The sequence below is a fragment of the Delphinapterus leucas genome, chromosome 8 (assembly GCF_059928025.1).
Source record: "Delphinapterus leucas isolate spDelLeu-1000000601 "Yukka" chromosome 8, BTC_Dleu_Yukka2, whole genome shotgun sequence".
Classification (NCBI taxonomy): domain Eukaryota; kingdom Metazoa; phylum Chordata; class Mammalia; order Artiodactyla; family Monodontidae; genus Delphinapterus; species Delphinapterus leucas.
The window spans coordinates 3,778,719-3,796,182 of record NC_143136.1 but is presented as its reverse complement, the minus strand read 5'-3'; the positions used below and the strand labels follow the sequence as shown (position 1 = coordinate 3,796,182).

The 17,464-nt window shown below is 46.4% G+C and overlaps 1 protein-coding gene across 9 annotated transcripts in view; it reads right to left on the bottom strand.

The window, feature by feature from the left end:
* The window catches only part of COL6A3 (collagen type VI alpha 3 chain), an 85,917-nt gene that overhangs the window by 10,121 nt on the left and 58,332 nt on the right, over window positions 1–17,464 (bottom strand). For all 9 annotated transcript variants that reach the window (XM_089916169.1, XM_089916167.1, XM_089916166.1 and 6 more), the window contains 14 exons: window positions 16,848–16,898; window positions 16,623–16,658; window positions 16,080–16,142; window positions 14,786–14,848; window positions 13,488–13,520; window positions 13,370–13,406; window positions 13,255–13,266; window positions 12,664–13,157; window positions 10,992–11,088; window positions 9,678–10,376; window positions 8,382–8,484; window positions 5,127–5,668; window positions 3,483–3,761; window positions 2,351–2,449 (listed from right to left, as the gene is read on the bottom strand). In XM_089916169.1, coding sequence (XP_089772295.1) covers window positions 2,351–2,449; window positions 3,483–3,761; window positions 5,127–5,668; window positions 8,382–8,484; window positions 9,678–10,376; window positions 10,992–11,088; window positions 12,664–13,157; window positions 13,255–13,266; window positions 13,370–13,406; window positions 13,488–13,520; window positions 14,786–14,848; window positions 16,080–16,142; window positions 16,623–16,658; window positions 16,848–16,898 — 2,608 coding nt within the window. The remainder of the gene's footprint in view (window positions 1–2,350; window positions 2,450–3,482; window positions 3,762–5,126; window positions 5,669–8,381; window positions 8,485–9,677; window positions 10,377–10,991; window positions 11,089–12,663; window positions 13,158–13,254; window positions 13,267–13,369; window positions 13,407–13,487; window positions 13,521–14,785; window positions 14,849–16,079; window positions 16,143–16,622; window positions 16,659–16,847; window positions 16,899–17,464) is intronic.

The window sequence follows — 17,464 nt, the reverse complement described above, 5'->3', positions numbered from 1 at the left end:
TTCCCATAAATTTATGTCAAGAGGAGAGAATTTCTTGGTTTTCTGTCAGTCTTTCCATTGGAAAGGCAAAAGGAGTTTGAAAAACACGTGGCTGTCTCTAACAAAGACCAATTCCTAAACTTGTTTCTAAAAGTAAACTATTTTAAAACATTTTGCAGCTCTATAAGTAGTTGGTTTTTTGACCCTTAACACACATCTGTGTATGTAATAGTTTCATAATTCCTGCATTGACTCCTCATCTTCTTTCTAGTAACTCCTGATACCACATGTCAGTGTGGGTTGTGGATGAATTAAAAGATAGATAGGTAGGTAGATAAATGTAGAAGTACAGATATAGATAAACCATGTATACATGGACACAGGGCAAGTCCATCAATGGAATAAAATACTATTCCAGCCACTATGGAGAACAGTATGGAGGTTCCTTAAAAAACTAAAAATAGAGCTACCAGATGACCCAGCAATCCCACAACTGGGCATATACCCTGAGAAAACCATAATTGAAAAAGAGTCATGTACCACAATGTTCGTTGCAACACTATTCACAATAGCCAGGACATGGAAGCAACCTAAGTGTCCATCAACAGATGAATGGATAAAGAAGATGTGGCACATATATACAATGGAATATTACTCAGCCATAAGAAGAAACGAAATTGAATTATTTGTAGTGAGGTGGATAGACCTAGAGTCTGTCATACAGAGTGAAGTAAGTCAGAAAGAGAAAAACAAATATCGTATGCTAACACATATATATGGAATCTAAAAAAAAAAAAATTGTTCTGATGAGCCTAGGGGCTGGACAGGAATAAAGACACAGATGTAGGGAATGGGCTTGAGGACACGGGGAGGGGGAAGGGTAAGCCGGAACAAAGTGAGAGAGTGGCCTTGACACATACACACTACCAAATGTAAAACAGATACCTAGTGGGAAGCAGCCGCATAGCACAGGGAGATCAGCTCGGTGCTCTGTGACCAGCTAGAGGGGTGGGATAAGGAGGGTGGGAGGCAGACGCAAGAGGGAGGGTATATGGGGATATATGTATGCATATGGCTGATTCACTTTGTTATACAGCAGCAACTAACACACCAATGTAAAGCAATTATACTCCAATAAAGATGTTAAAGAAAAATACTATTCTGGTAATAGAGAAGATTCCCTCTAGAAACAACTAAAAGAATTGAGAGCCCTGTATTTCCAAGTGGCCCCAAAGAGATGGGTGTGTGGAGTCAGAAACCACCCAATTTCATTTAAACACTGATGAGATACGATGCAAACTCTACAAAAAGGATGAGGTGGAGAAACAAGGGTCACTTTAAAACTTAAACTGGAAAGAGTAAAATAGGGAGTCCTTGCCAACAGCTCAAAAAATAATTTGTTGCTGCTTCTGACAATGCAGGGCATATTGAGAAAGCACAGCTGCTTTTAAATCTAGCACTGCAGGAAAGCAGCTGGGCACTCGATATATGGCTTTCGTCATAATCCGTTGCAGAAATTAACAACCTAAAGAGATATGCCCTCCTTCTCCTGACTGTGGCCAATATATCAAAAACTAATGAACTGTCCCTATAACTAGTGGAAACCCTTTGCTTTGGGGTCTGTAAACAATAAGATATCTAAATACCCTTGACTGTGGAATTAGTACCAATATCTTTTGCAGAATACTCTTAAGCAAAGCATATTGGCCATTTCAATAACCAGTTTCCCACAGATGAACAATCATAGCTCATGTTCCCCTGAAGAAGAGGTTACGGGTCCCCCAGAGTTCCACTGCCCAGGACAAAAGCAAGTCACAACTGTCACTTCCAGAAACACATCTAACTCATCATGGATTTCACATAAAATATGCACATGCTTGGGGTCAGACACATAGAGAATGGCAGGCTAGGCTAAGCCAGGGCGTGTGCTTAGGAAATTGGGACCAGAACATTGATCCCATGGGTCACTTCCAAACCCATTTATTTCATGGATTCCAGTCTGAATTGTCTTGTATTCTTCTAAGCAGTTTTTATTAGATTCAGTCACCAAGCGGATGAAATCCTATGCTTCGCTGCATCACACACCGCACATCAACTCGAGTCCCAAGATGAGGCACCAGGGAAATGACTAAGGGACACATGAGTTCCTGGCTACGGCTCCCAAAGCAGCCCTCATTCAACTTTTTCTAAGGTCCTGGGGACAGGCAACTTGGAATGTGCAGAATAAGCCCAGGAGGGGCCACACAGAGCCACTTTGAAACTTTCTCCATACAAGTCACTCCTGGTCTGAGAATTAGAACCCCAGCAGATTAAACTGTTCAGAAGAATGCTTTCTTAGTGCTGCAGTGGACCTGATAGTTTCACAGCTCACCTGTTTTACTCCCAGCCAGCCGTTCTGCACTCACCACTAGATTGATGGTTGAACTAGAAGCTGACCTCGCCGTTTGCGGAGATGGAGGCTGAATTTTCTCTATAAAAGAAAAAGATACACCACTAATAGGTAACTCAGAAAATGAAAGGCTTAGGAACCCTATGGGACTGAGGCAGGCTTGCCGTTCTGGGTCATGTCTTATGTAAGGAGGGGCCACTGAAACGTAGAGACCCAAGAAGTCTCCACACACACTGCTTATGTCTGTTGTCTGCACGTTTGATTCATCTCAACAAGCAAACGGAGGAAATTTCTGAACCTGGAAGAGATCCTCACATTCTTCCACATAACATCTTCTGCTTCCATCCAAGGAAGTAGAGCCCTGGGGTTGAAGGGTCTTTGGACTCAAATCTTCATGGGTTGTATGGTAACTGATGGGAATTGCCTTTCCTCAATCATAGTTCCTTGATATGAATACCTCTGGCCCAAGAGAAAAGAATGGGAGCCTCCCCTCCACGTCCCAGGAACAGCAGGGGTTGAGAAGAGTCAGGGGTGGGGGTGAGGGTCCAGGAGAACTTGGGGAGGGGGCTGGGAAATCATGCCGGCCAGGACTTGGGGCAGCAAAGGAGCCACAGGGCCAGCACAGCAGAGGGCAGAGCCTGAGCACGATGAGACCAGGGGAGGGAAACGCTGGTGCCCTTTTGACTGTGCCTGTGGACATCCCGTGGCCCCTGGGATGAGAATCCCTAAGGAGCCATGACTCAGTGGTGTTTTCTGTTCAATGACCATGGAGACATGCTTCCGACACGGGACATGGTGGGCAGCCAAGACCCAGCCAGGTTCCATGGCCATATTTCTTCCTCCCTGGGAAGGGGCTGCACTCAGGCCACATGGATCTGGTTTCCTGCATCAAGTAGCCCAGGACCCCCAAGGCAGGACAACAGTTCACAAGGAACCCATTTTCCATTTCGTTAAGTTATCAAGTTGGGTGCAACCGAAACACACAGGATTTCGCTTTAACCTTGTTGTTGTTTCAGAAAAAGGTCAGTGAATAAGCGCTGTTCCCTTTATGGTGCCGTTGGATATCCCACGCAGAGATAGGTACCAACCTTCCTTAAACCGACAGTGCACTTACTTGTACTGAAACTGCCTTGGTAGATGGCTCTGACCTGAGACCTTAGGTAACAGATCACCGTGACATGGTACGTCTGCCCAGGGAGCAGGCCCCCGATGACGTGGTCCGTGACCGTGAGGTTCTGCTTCAGAACCGGGGACTGATCGTGGGCCGAGGTGATGGTGAGGTTGTATAAATAAGGGCTGGGGGGCTCGGGCCTCTCCCAGTGGAGTTTGACACTGTTCTCTGTGATTTCAGACGCGTGGACCTCTCGGGGTGCCTTAACTGCAAGATGGAGTGCTGAGAGCAGGAGACAGAAAATAAAACCCTAAATGACTGTAACACACAGGCCGGAGATGAACTCTAAAAGAGATGTACCAGTAGACGGTCGATCTGAAATTTAGGTGAGGCAGACAACTAGTTTCTCTTTCAAGCTCCAGAGAAATACTGATCTTGTAACCTACCAGCATATGTGAAACGTGAAATTCACAGTAATCAAAAATCTCATTGTTCATCGGCCAGGTACACGATTACCTTTTTTTTCCTGTTGAAAATCTCTCTTATTAAGGAAATACTTTGAAAATGTGTGGTCCAGGGTGCTTAATCTGAAGCGTTCAAGACAGAATGAGGCCCCTAACTTAAAATATATTAAATATACATCATGGAACTTTAGGGTATGACATGAAATTCTTTCAAGGAATCCCTGCTTCTCTCTCTTCATAAAATGAAGACAATCTCCATTTTCTCAGGAGCACATACATCCTGCCTTCACTTTTCTATACAGTTTGTGACTCTATAGGAACTTCTAGCATCTTCTTTGCGGGAAAAATAAAATAACACAGTCTGAGTCCCATTAAGCCCACCAACCCCCAACCCCCGAATCTAATCCAGCCTGGAATGCATTCTTCCCAGGGGCAGTACCAGCACGTAGTTCAGTCTGTGGGGACGGAACAATCGTCTGGGCTCTAACTTTTCAATTTGCTAAATGCAACGCCCCAATGTTGCCACAGCACGAGGCTTGGGCCTCTTCTCTATGGGTACATGCTTCCCAGCGGGGACAAGGCTTCTGCAATTACAAAGCTCCATCCAGACCTTCGGGAGTCATATTCTAAGGGAGGCGGGTCTGGCTCCAGAACTAAAGCATAGAAGCATAAGCTTCACCATTTAAGAGCTGACAACAGGCTTTTTCTCTCTCTCTCTCTCACTCCCTCAATGGGGTCTAAAACCCTACATCTACTTAGAACTCATCCCTTTAACTGAAGACAGTTGCATTTCCAGGAGAGGTGGGTGGTGGCCACCCACTGACACCCCTGAGAGAATGGGCTGCTCCCATGCTTGCCCCGATGGGGGTTTGGGGCTGGGGTGGGGAGTGGGAAAACGGGCAGCAGAGGCGGCGGAGGGGTGGGTATTTCACCTGCTCTTTGCTTGGAACTCACCAGCCTCACGGCGGGCGGGGGAGGGGGGGAGAAGAGAAAGATTGCTTTCTAATATAGATAAAAAGGGATGCTTTGGTAATTCCATGCTCAAACCAGCACCTTTCAAAATACATCATCTAGATGTCAGATTGCAGATCAAGGACCGTGTCTGGATTGCTTTGTAAACAGGCTTCAAGGGACAAGCCCTGGACACAGTAAAAGAGACATCCCAGGTAGGTGGCTTTCTTACCCATGGGCTTAGCAGTGGCTGGCCTGGTGGCGGCCAGTTTGGCTGCCTGGGGCCTGGGGGCCTCGGGCTTTGCGGCCATGGGTTTGGCAGCAGCAGGGGGTCTGGCAGGGGCCGGCTTTGCTGCTGCGGGCCTCGCGGCCAGTGCGGGTCTAACTGTGGCTGTCTTCGAAACCTCCAGCTTGGCGGCCTCAGGCTTGGTGGCCACAGGCTTGGCAACTTCAGGCTTGGTGGCCTCAGGCTTGGTGGCCACGAGTTTGCTGGTCACAGGCTTGGCGACCTCGGGCTTGGTGGCCACTGGCTTGGCCAAGGCCTTGGCGGCCTCGGGCTTGGCGGCCTCAGGTTTGGTGGCCGTGGACTTGACAGCCTCAGGCTTGGTGGCCATGGGTCTCCCAGCCACGGGTCTCTCGGCCACAGGTCTCGTGGAAGCTGGCTTTGAGGCCGGCAGGTTTACCACTGTTATTGGTTTGGTGGTGGTGGTCACTGGCTTTGCTGTGGTCACCGGTTTAGATGTAGGACTTGAAGTAACATTATTTGGAACATTTCTGTTAAAACATATTAAATATTATTTCAACTCATACATATTTTCTCCTGCTATCTAAAATAGACAAAGACATAACTCCATGTGCTATACAAAATTTGCTATATCACCAAAATGCATGCAGTAGCTTTTACCTATTACATATAGCATTGCATATACTAAATTCCTTCCTTTTAGGATCTGTGCCACAGAAAGACATCGAACAGCATATAAAAAATAGAATTATCAAAAATGAAGCCTCTATTGTACTATAAATACACCTGAAATCTTATTTTCAATTTATAAAAACTGGAAGAGAGCAAAGAAACAGAAATAAATATTGTCATAATAATAATACTTATTGTTCATAATAAATAGTAAAGATAAAATATTTAAATAATGCTCTAATTATAAAAATTGACCAACTGAAACACATACACCAAAAACTAAGATCAGTTAATAGCTACGTTCGTTATAAGAAAGTAGCCGCTCAACAAGATGCTGTGTTAAATGAAGCTCTCTACGAAATAGACAGACATAGAGAACAGACTTGTGGTTGCCCCTGGCTGGGGGGGTGGCTGGGGGAGGGATGGAGTGGGAGGTTGGGGGTTATCAGATGTAAGCTATCATATACAGGATGGATACATAACAAGGTCCTGCTGTATAGCACAGAGAACCATATTCAATAACCTGTGATAAACATAATGGAAAAGAATATTTTAAAAAATGTATATAGGGCTTCCCTGGTGGCGCAGTGGTTGAGAGTCCGCCTGCCAATGCGGGAGACACGGGTTCGTGCCCCGGTCTGGGAGGATCCCACGTGCCGCGGAGCAGCTGGGCCCGTGAGCCATGGCCGCTGAGCCTGCATGTCCGGAGCCTGTGCTCCGCAACAGGAGAGGCCACAGCAGTGAGAGGCCCGCGTACCACAAAAAAAAAAAAAAAAAAAAAAAAAATGTATATATGTGTAAGTGAATCGCTTTACTGTACAGCAGAAATTAACACAACACTGTAAATTAACTCTACTTCCATTAAAAAGTTTAAATAAAAAAATAAGCAAGATGCCGTGTTGAGCTGGAAAATGATCAAATCGGCATACGCTTTCATTCCTAGGGCGTGTTGTGTATTTTTGTTTGTATTAATTTTTGTGTATGTGGTTGTTTTTCTCACAATTTCTTGATTTACTATGAATCCCTAAAGAGAACAGCAACATAACCATCAGACATGCTAGCGCAGACCCAATTTTGTTCATTACTTGCCCTGAGATGAACATTCATTATTTTATAGAAATGTCATGCTATATGGCATAGGCAGTATAGTTTCAAGTTGCTGTCATAAAACTTCAGATACTAGGTTGCTTTGTTCATTCTGTTTTCCTAAAGATAAAGTTGAGCCAACCTGACGGAATGTTCGAGGGAAATTATACAGATAATACAAGGCTAGAAAAACAGAACCTGTGAACCTAGGTCAAGCAGAATGAACATCACAGCACCAGAGAAGGGTCACTGCTGCCTTGGGAATGATTTTCAACTTACTAGGCTGAAATGTGAAGCGTTCCCTCTGAGGACAATGGCAAAAGCTGAAGGAGTTAAGGGGTATAGGGAGAAGCATGGGCAGTTGGAAGAGGTCACCCTGGGGCTCAGCCAAGAGTAAGGCAGGTAGTCACTTTACAAGGATAATTCGAATCTGCATCTCATCTGAATGCAACAGACAAAACCTCCCCTTCTCCCAAAGCATGATCCTCTGTGGCCTTCTCTTGAGGGACACAATTGCTGGTACAGTGCCTGACCTCAGTTCCTGCCACCATGTCCCCCTTGCCCAGCCCTCTGTCACACAGCCACAGTGGCCTCCTCTCTACTCCTGGAGTTGGCACCAACGATGGCACTGGACATAAGGCTATGGAGCATGTGCCGAGCAGCCAGCATCACCATGGGCACTGCAGCCCCACCCACCTCCCATCCATCTCATCGGTCTTCCTAGGAGACCATGCATGTCCCCCACCTTTGCTAACACCATCACCTGTGTCATTACAGCATTAATCATTTTGAGAGAAGGGGAGTCCATTTTTTGCTTAATGTATCCAATCTTTCTGTATGAAATCATTGCACACCAGTTAGAGTAGACTGTTGGGACATATGGCCCCAGTGGCTCACTTTCTCTGTACCCACACCCTTTGCAATGTGATGTGGCAGGTTCCCCCAACAAGCCCAGCTCCCCACTCTTGAATCTAGCTAGGCCAGCTTTGGACACGCTTTGGCCAATAGGATAGGGCACAGGTAACAGTGTGCCAGCTCTAGCCTAGACCTCAGGAGGCCTTGCTCACCTCCACCTTTTCTCACGGAACCCTCCCAGTCTCCTTGTGCACAAACCCAGGCTTGCCACATGAGACCACCCTAGACCACCAGTCCACAGCTGACCAGCAGCTGACCACAAACATGAAAATGAGCTCTGTAGAGGGCAGAAGAACTGCCCAGCTGAACCCAAGCAAAACCCACCAGCCCACAGAATCTCAAACTACATAAACAGTTGTTATTGTAAGCCACTAAGTTTCAGGTAATTTGTTACACAGCAAAAGCTAATGGATACAACAGACTCTTCCCCTGAAATGCTCCACGTGACACTTGGGAAGTCACGTTTTCTGGATTTCAACATCCTCATCCCATAAAGTTAGGCATTGGCTGAAGGACCTCTGCATTCCCTCTAGCGCTCTAATTTCTAAGACAGTTATTATAATCACTTACATTTGTTTGTAACCAAACTGCACAAGATTCTTTGCCGGTTGGTCCCCTTGGAACCAATCACACTGTTTCCTGATATCTGGGGACAGGTAAAAAGCATCTTTACCTAGAGAAAAAGAGAGAAGGAAATATTTAAGGGCATGTGAACCACATGCAAATTAAAATCAATCTGCTAAGGAGTTAAATGGATCACGTAGAGGTAGTCCGTGAATATTTGTTGAATTAATTCATTCTTCCAGACAATCTAAGTCCAGTGATTTGAAACATGAAGCATAATGGTGCTTGATCCATAAAACACCTTAAGCCAGTATCTCCTATTTGGCAATATTTGGGTGATTAGGTTAACGGTAACATTTACTCAATGTGAGGGAAGACAGGAATAGAAGAAAAATCAAGTGCAGAATGTACCAAGTTCCAAGCTCTAGAACATCACATTATAATAGAATTACTTTGAACATTTTCTCAGTGCTGTTTTACAAAACTTCTGTTTTAATTTTCCAAAGACGGTAATAGTGGCTCCTGGGTGAACTTGCTGGCCTACCCTTGCTTCACATTTTTCCCCTAAAACTTTAGGGAGACAGGTCACACTTTATAAATCTCCCTCATTTGTTAGATGCTTTCCTGTGCCTGACTCCATCAAGGCAGTGATGAATGACACACCTCCTCCAGGATGTGCCGTCTACTGGGACCACATACCCATAAATGAATGACCAACGGGCCATGTGATAGATGCAATAAGTACAACATCCTGGTTAACACTGCCCGAGCCTTGGGAGTGGGGACCATCGCAGTGAGCAGGGGGTCTGGAGATAATTTTGAAGATGAATGCGGGTTTGTTGCTGAAGCAAGGGTGGAGATCATTTAGTGGAGGGAGAGACATATGGGGTAAAGACTCAGAGGTATCCAAGTGTATGGTTGGGGGCTAAGCCCAGATCAATGCTGCTCCTTCTAGAAGCTTCCCTGATCCCCATCAGGGCACACTCAATGTGACATAACAGCGTATCATGTCATGCTTAATAAATGTGCACTTGACCCCTTCACCCACCTAGACTATAAACTCCCAGGGACACAGTCCATGGCTGGGAGGGGTCTAGTCAAGTCTGGTTGAATAAACGAGTGAACAAGGGCAGGATTCCCGTCTGTGTCAACTGCCAACCCCAGCTCCTAACAGTGTGTCTGGGATGTGGTAGGTGCCAGTATATACTTGTTGAATGAATGGACAGGTCAACATGGGCACACTAGCTATCATTCCCATGCCTGCGGCCCCATCCCTGGGGGCCAAGTGTGCACAGGACTTACTGCTGATGAAGGATGGCAACAGCCTCCCGAAGCGCATCAGAGGCTCTTCGTTGAGCTCAGTAGACTTGTCCATGAGTTTGAAGAAGATGTCGTTTGGTTCACTGGCGAAGCTGTACAGCTCCTTGACGTTCACCTTCCTACCAATGCCCAGGATCACGAAGAAATAACCCTTGCATTTGGCCTGCAGGATGGCTCTCTGGGCCTCCTGCAGCTGCTGGTTCTGCACCTCGCCCGTCAGCATCAGGACCACGAGCTTCAGGTCCCGTGGGTTGGGTGCACTTTCAAAGATGTTCTCAATGGTATAGTCGATGGCACTACCCAAAGCCCTGGTCCCCTGGAGCTGTGCCATCCTGCTGCCGAGGAAGGCCAGGAGCTTCTCCTTGGAGCCGTAGTCAGCCAGGGAGAATTCCACCTTTACGGGCGGCACGCTGGCGTTGCCCGTGGACTCATAGGGTGCATGCTGCACGACTGCCACTCTGGCGAAGTGCTGGGAGGCCTTGGGGTCCGGGCTCATGTCCAGCTGTTGGACCAGGTACTGTATGTACTTCCTCATCTCATTGAACTGGAACGGAGTGGTGGACTCGGAGCTATCTAAGATGAAAGCCATGTCGATATCCACGTCGCTGCCTGCTGCTCTCCGGTCCCTGAAGGAAGGCCTCCAGTTGCCAAATCCACAGGATGGGTCGATGTTGCAGATGTCTAGAAAGAAGCACGGCAGCCCGTTTATTCTGTGACTCTCCTGGCGAGACACTGCACATCAGTCTGCAGGGAGTCTGGGGTCATTAGAATTGTCACATAATGTAGAAACCTATGTATACCTTGCTGACAATATCATGGCCAGATTTCAGTTTTCATCACCTAGCACTTACTGGAGGAAACAAATCAAGCTGAAATCCTTGTTAACATACTATGGCATTGGCATAATGAAAGAAAAGAAAAGAAAACTACCTTGCTTCTTTGCCACTCCTTGAAGAAATGTGTTCCAGAAACACATTACCAGATAATAAAACAAAACCAGATAATAAAATTCTGGACTCCAAGGTCAAAATATAAGCAGAGCCCACTTCCTCCTTTGTTACCTATAGACCTAATCATTCTCTTAATGAAGAGAGGCTCTGTTTGGGGGCAGTCGGCTTTTAGGATGGAAACTACTTACGCAGCATATACACTGGTAAATACAAGACTATGTGAATCTTCATTGAACTCAAGCTCTTTGTACAGGTGATGATTATTCACTCAAATGTCCCTCTGTAGACAGTGTGTTTTGCAATTGCAGCCGGACAGAATTTTTTTTGTCTTAGAGAAGCACCTTACCCAAGCAAACATGACAAGTCAGGACTTTCTCCAAGAAGTCCGTGAGGTCTCCACTAGCTGGTAGGACAAGGGCATGACCCACCGCTGTGTTATTGATCTGGTTGAAACAAAAGGAAATCCTTAGTAGGAGTACACAGGGTAAGTTACCATTTGAAAATGTAGCCAAAGAACACACATCAATTAAATAAACACAATTATTTAATAAACACATCAATTAAATAAACCCCCCAATAGATCAATATCTTCTCTTTCTTGGGAAGCGGGGTTAGGAAGGAAGGCACTGATTATGATAGGAAAACAGGTTTTCTCCCAATGAGATGAACCGGTGTTCAAATCCCACTCCTGCTGGACCTGAAGCACAATTATTTAATTTCTCTGGAATTCAGTTTCCTTAGCTGCAAAGTGGAGATAATGGTAAATTCACACAAAGTTATTTGGAAGATTAAATTGGATAATGTATGTAAAGTACCTGGTATAGCCTCTACCAAATAGCAGGGACCTAAATGTCATTGTTACCTAGCAATAATAATAGCGACTAACAAATATTCAGTCCGTCCCTCTCCCATGGGCCCAGGTCTAGAAAGGGATTTAACAACAAAGCGAGTTATGAAATCACTTCCAGAAGACTCAGAATGTCCTGCCTATCACAGCCCCTGGCACATCATCATTAAATTGAATAAATGAATGAATATTTGACTTTTTGAACTTGCTGAAACTATGCTTTTTAGGAAACATGCGTGGTTCTGGATCACTCAGCCCTCACAAGGGGAGATGTATACATGATCCCCTAATAGGAATGTAAGGCTGGTAGCCCAAGCCAGAGCCTAAAGCCCAATACTATGTTCTCCAATTGGCCTGGAGTTTGGCAGAATAAACCCTAAGAGATGGTGCCAGTGACCCAACTGTCTCTTGCTGACGTGGCGGTGATAAAACTGTAGAACATCCAGTTTGGAAAGGAAGACGCTAGGGACCATCTCATCCACCAGCCTCTGTTACAGGTGAGAAATCTGAGACACAGAGAGCATAAGTGACAGGGCCATGTTACTTTTGGTGACTTAAAGCTAGAAGGTGGTTGGACTGGCACTAGAGCCAAGACCTCCTCATTCCTGGTCCCGCTCTGTCCCTTCCTACCCATCATCCACCCATCCTGGACTGCAAAGCCACAATCAGCACTGAGTAAATATTAATTGACTAATTAATCTTTTTATATATATATATATATATATATATATATATTAGTAGTATAACAATTATACAAGTCATTTAAGCAAAGAATAAGGAAACACTTAGCTGCTTCATAGGCTGGAGCTAATGCTTCCTTGTCCTATGCTTAAATAACTTGTTTCATTGTTAGATGCCAGTATGGCTGAGAAATATTCGAACAGGGATGCAGCTTGGGTGTTGGGCTGGCTGATGTCTGGAGAACCTCCCAAGGAGACTGTAGGCCTCCAGGGTCAGCCTGGGAGAGTCTCATCCAAGAAGCAAAGAGGGACCTAGTGGGAATAAGTCATGGGCATTTGGATGTCCATCTAGTGCCAGAGCCATCAGGATGTTCTGGAAGTCTCGCAAGTGAGACCAGCCTCATCTAGAAGCTAAGGGGTGCAAACCCATCAGGGAGGGTACAGTTGCACCCAAGCACCTTCTCAGAGTCAGAGATGCCCAGAGCACAGACCTGCAGGGCGTTGACCAGCTGCCGGTCCTCTTGGCTCGTGAGGAACAATGGTGTGATCCCAGCATCCGAGAGCTTGAGCACGGCCTCCCTGAGCTGCGGGGACTCTCTCGTGGGTTTATTGCTGAAGAAAACCGCCACCTTCCTCATCAGGAATCCATTCCGCACCCGCTTAAACGTGTTTCTGGCCACGAAGGACATGGCAGTTTCCAGACTCTGCTGCTTGGACGTCAGAGCCACCTGAAGGTTCTTGATCTTGTCCTGGAGAACGGACTTCTTCTTGGAGTCAGCAAAGCGGATCTCCGTGGTGACCTCATTGTTGTAGGTGACCACGGCCACGCGGGCACCCCGCGGGCAGTTGCTCTCGGCAATGGTCAGGTCGTCCACGATCTTCAGGACCACATCCCTCATCCGGCTGAATGTGTCCTGGGTGACTCCCTCAGAGGTGTCCAAGGCGAAGGCCAGCTCCGTCGGGAAGACAGGGCATTCCAGGGGCCCTGTGGGAAGGGGGAGGGTTTTCACAGACAAACTACTTCCTGGAAAAGGGATCTTCTGCTTTCCTTGGAAGGAAGTTCAATTACTGAAATGACTTACCGTAGCAGCAAGCTAGAAGAGAACAGAGAAGAGAGTGAAAGCCTGGTCCACCAGGTGCGAATTTCACACATAAGGATAAAAATGAGGTACAGACGGCAGAAAATCGTGTACTTACGACATTTATCTTTGATGCTCTGGACCAGGGCACATTGCTGGAAAAGGAAAGAAGATGTAAGAGAACAGACAGAGAAAGCTCACAGGGCAAGGGCTCGCGAGGCACACATGCAACTTACGTCCATCGAATCACCTCTGCTGCCTTTGTAACCCTGCAAAACAAGGACGGGGGCTGAGACCTCGCAGACGTGAGGGCTGTGGAGCTTCCCACCAAGGAACAGCCCAGGGCCCACAGACGCATGACAGAGAGAACAAGGTGGGCCCTGACTGACCTTGATCATTTCCAGGCTTTCCTTATAAATTTGATTTAACTGCTCGAAGAGCAAAGGAGAGACTTTGAGGACAGAAGTGTTTCCCCTGTAAGATAAATAGCTCCATGCCCTGGAATCCAGGATACTCATTGCAAATCAACGTAAATCACACATTTGAACTTGAGTCTAAACGCTGCTTCTCCAGAGAGAAGAGCTGCCTTTCCCCTGCTGGCTTCCTACATCCTGTCAGAGGAGGGACACCCAGGAGTCACTTAGCTACCCTGAGGCTCCAGGTCTAAGCATCCCGGGATTCCACCCCAGGGATACACGCATGGCTGCCCTCGACATCTCATCCCAATGTGTGGCCACCGAGGGTCAAGCTGTCACCTCATGGGCTAGCCAGCGTCTTTCCATCCGGTTGCCCCTGCTCCTCCATCCCCCACTGCAGCTGGATTAACCATCTCCCGTTAAAGGCTCCTCTCCAGATTAAACACCTGACTCTAGCATCTTCTCCTGGGTTCAACCAATCCAACCCTCTAGCCTTTCTTTCTAAGGATGATTTTTCCACTTCCTGAGTTATCTTCTCCATTCTTCTGTGAACCTCATCAATTTCAATGTCAGGAGACAGTACAGGAAGAAATTCAATCAAGGAAACAAAGGCATTCATGATGAAGGATATGGAAGGGCTGGAGAAAGGTGCCCTCCTGGCTCTAGGTCACTAGTGGGGTTTCAACCACAAATCAGTAGCTCCCTTGGGGATTTTATACACCAAAGGGAATCTTCCCCAAACCGAGGTCTATACTATACTCCTTCCACAAGATGCAATCAAGAGGTATTCAAATGTGTTCTCTTTAGTTTGTCCTCAACACAAACCTCAAGCAAACCTACACCAGGAAATTGTAAAGGCAAATTACGATACACCCTAGATTATAGAGTTCCATGTGAAACTTGCTTTAAAATTTTCTTGGTACACTAAAGCTCAAAAGTTCTTTTCTCCACTGTGGTATCAGAAGGGAAGTGGTTAAAAAACAAACAAAGAAACCACAACAACAAAAATGCAGGCAGCTCTTTTGTGAGGAAAAGAGATAGTGGAAAGTTTTCAAGGAGGACCATGTGTAAGGCACCCAGCCCTCGGGCAGCTTGATTGGAAATGGGTAGGTACTCACAGATGGTCCTGCGTAACCAGGGTCTCCCTTCTGTCCAGCTATCCCTGGAGGTCCTGAATTTCCCTAGAAGCAGAACAAACTTTGCTCAATTGTGGCAGAAGATGGAGACTTCTCAGCTTCTGCAGTTGGAAGGGGTGGTGGAGATGATCTTGTCTAATGTCCCCCATCACCACAAGGAATCTCTCACTTTAAGAGACCTTAAGTGTCTCCAAAATTCAGGTATAGAGACAAGTGGCCCTGACAAAACTGATGTGCATCTCCCACAACTCTATTCTCTGGCAGGTCAAGGTGAGATAGATGCTTGCCTGAGAACCTTTAATAAGACCACTATGGATGCATAAGAAAGCAGTAACTGACAATTAATTAGCTCACTTTTCAATGTAGATAACCAATCCAATGTTTTAAAACTCTACCGAGAGTAATAAATGATCTAGTTTGAATGTCCTCACTGAGAAAATTAACAGGATAATTACAATGAATTTCACTATATTTTAAGCTAAATATAACTGTTAGAAGCCTTTACCCGATTCTAGGCCAAGTTGCTAATTCAAGACTCAGGGCAATCTTAAAAGGATGAGTAAACATCCACTACGGAGAATAATCCAGAATGAAAAGTAGCTTAAGAAAGAGGAAGCTGGGCTTCCCCTGGTGGCGAAGTGGTTGAGAGTCCACCTGCCGATGCAGGGGACACGGGTTTGTGCCCTGGTCCAGGAGGATCCCACATGCCGCGGAGCGGCTGGGCCCGTGAGCCATGACCGCTGAGCCTGTGCGTCCGGAGCCTGTGCTCCACAACGGGAGAGGCCTGCGTACCGCAAAAAAAAAAAAAAAAAAAAAAAGAAAGAAAAAGAAAGAGGAGTCTTTTCATGGTGGGGAGGCGAGAGAATACATGGTCTCAGCCCGGCTCGCCCCTGAACTTGGAACCCTAGTAAGCACTTCGTGCAGCTCATGAAATCCTGTCTCCGCACCGTCTGGCGGGCATGACTTCTGATGTCATTCATTGTGAGACTTGAGTCCCCCGGCACCATGCGCAGAGTGGACCATGGGCTAGTGACCTTGAGACGTATTAGACGAGGGGGCCCTCCAGACCTCCCTCTAAAGGGAGCATGACCAAAGGAAGACAACACAGACACAGCCGCAGGGTGTCCTGAGTACATCCCGTCGAAGGCTTAGGATTCCTCTACTCCCACCCCATACTATCTCTGGCCAGGTTGCAAGTGAAGAAGGGTAACTTTCAAAGAAGCAATGGAGTCTTCAGTGCTCAGACCTGCTACCAGGAAGGTGCAGGCAAACTTACCCTTCGGCCTCTGATGCCTTTGGGTCCCAGGGCTCCGTCTGTCCCCGGCTCACCAGGATTGCCCTGGGAAGAGAGCCAGGAAGCAGCACATTAAGCTCTGAGAGGCAGGTCTAGCTGAGGGTCCCTGGGGGCCTCTGGACCACACTTCCCAGAGCGGCCAAATGGCTAATTTTGATGGATTTTCCACCACGTTACCGGCGCAGCTGTGGCATTTGCAGACTCAGTCTAAGCTTACTGAACTTGGACTTAGAAGTTACATTAATGATAACATCATACAGATTATACTAGCATCTTAAGGTTTATAAAGTATTTTAGTGCAGTGCCACTTCATTTAATCCTCACAAGCACCATGACAAGGGCATATTGTCATCTCCATGTGACTGATGAGGGAGTGTCTTGGAGAGGGTGGGCCTTTCCCAAGGTCACTTGATTAGTAAGTGTCTGACTGAAGACTAGACCCAAGCTATGGTGACCTTCAGTCCATGGTCACATCAGACTCATCCTAAAACAATGATGCTCTTTACCCCCTAGGGGAATATTTACCTTTGGTCCTGGGTATCCGGGAAATCCTCTTTCTCCCTATAAAAAATAAATGACTCAATATTTGATCCCAACTTAAAATCATCTAACAAATTATTCTCGAGCAGAAAAAATATATCCGTAGCATCGCCAAGAGAAAAAATTCACTACATTACAATTCAATTTTGAGAGATAATTCTTTAAAAATACAGCATATCAGAAGTTTGAGAATCCTCGGCAGACACGTACTTTTTTGCCTCTGCGTCCTTCACTGCCAACTCCATCTCGTCCGTCATCTCCCTAAGAGTGGAAAGACAGCGTTACTGCAGGTGCCCCTGTCAGGCACACCACGACCTTCTTTTTCTAAAGCCCTGAGCAGTGGGTCTTTGCGTCCCTGGAATGTTCCCAGATCAAGGTACAGCTCAAGGAAGAGTTCCTAGTCCTATCCCACCCTCCAGTGCAAATAAGACTGTGCCTGTACTAAAGAACTACTATGAGCTATTGGTAAAGATGCCGTTTGGATGTAGAATCAAAGACGCATGGAACCAGGGAATCTTAGAGTTGATAGGACTCTTTGATCTATGCATATATAAGTCTTTGATTCTACTTCAAAGCAAGAACGCAGGACTCAGTCTCGCACCCTCCTGAGTCTTCTGTGCTCAGCCCTTACTTCCTTCTCCCCGGTGCCCCTTCCCTTCCTTCCAGGTCATGCCTCTAGACTGCCTTCCTTCCCCAAACCCACTTCCGTGTACTCGGAGATCTGCCCCTATCACTCTCTCCTGGGGGGCTTTCCAAACTGGACACTGTTGATTATTTCAAAAGAATCCAAAGAATTTGCATGAAATATACATTAATATCTCTAAAAC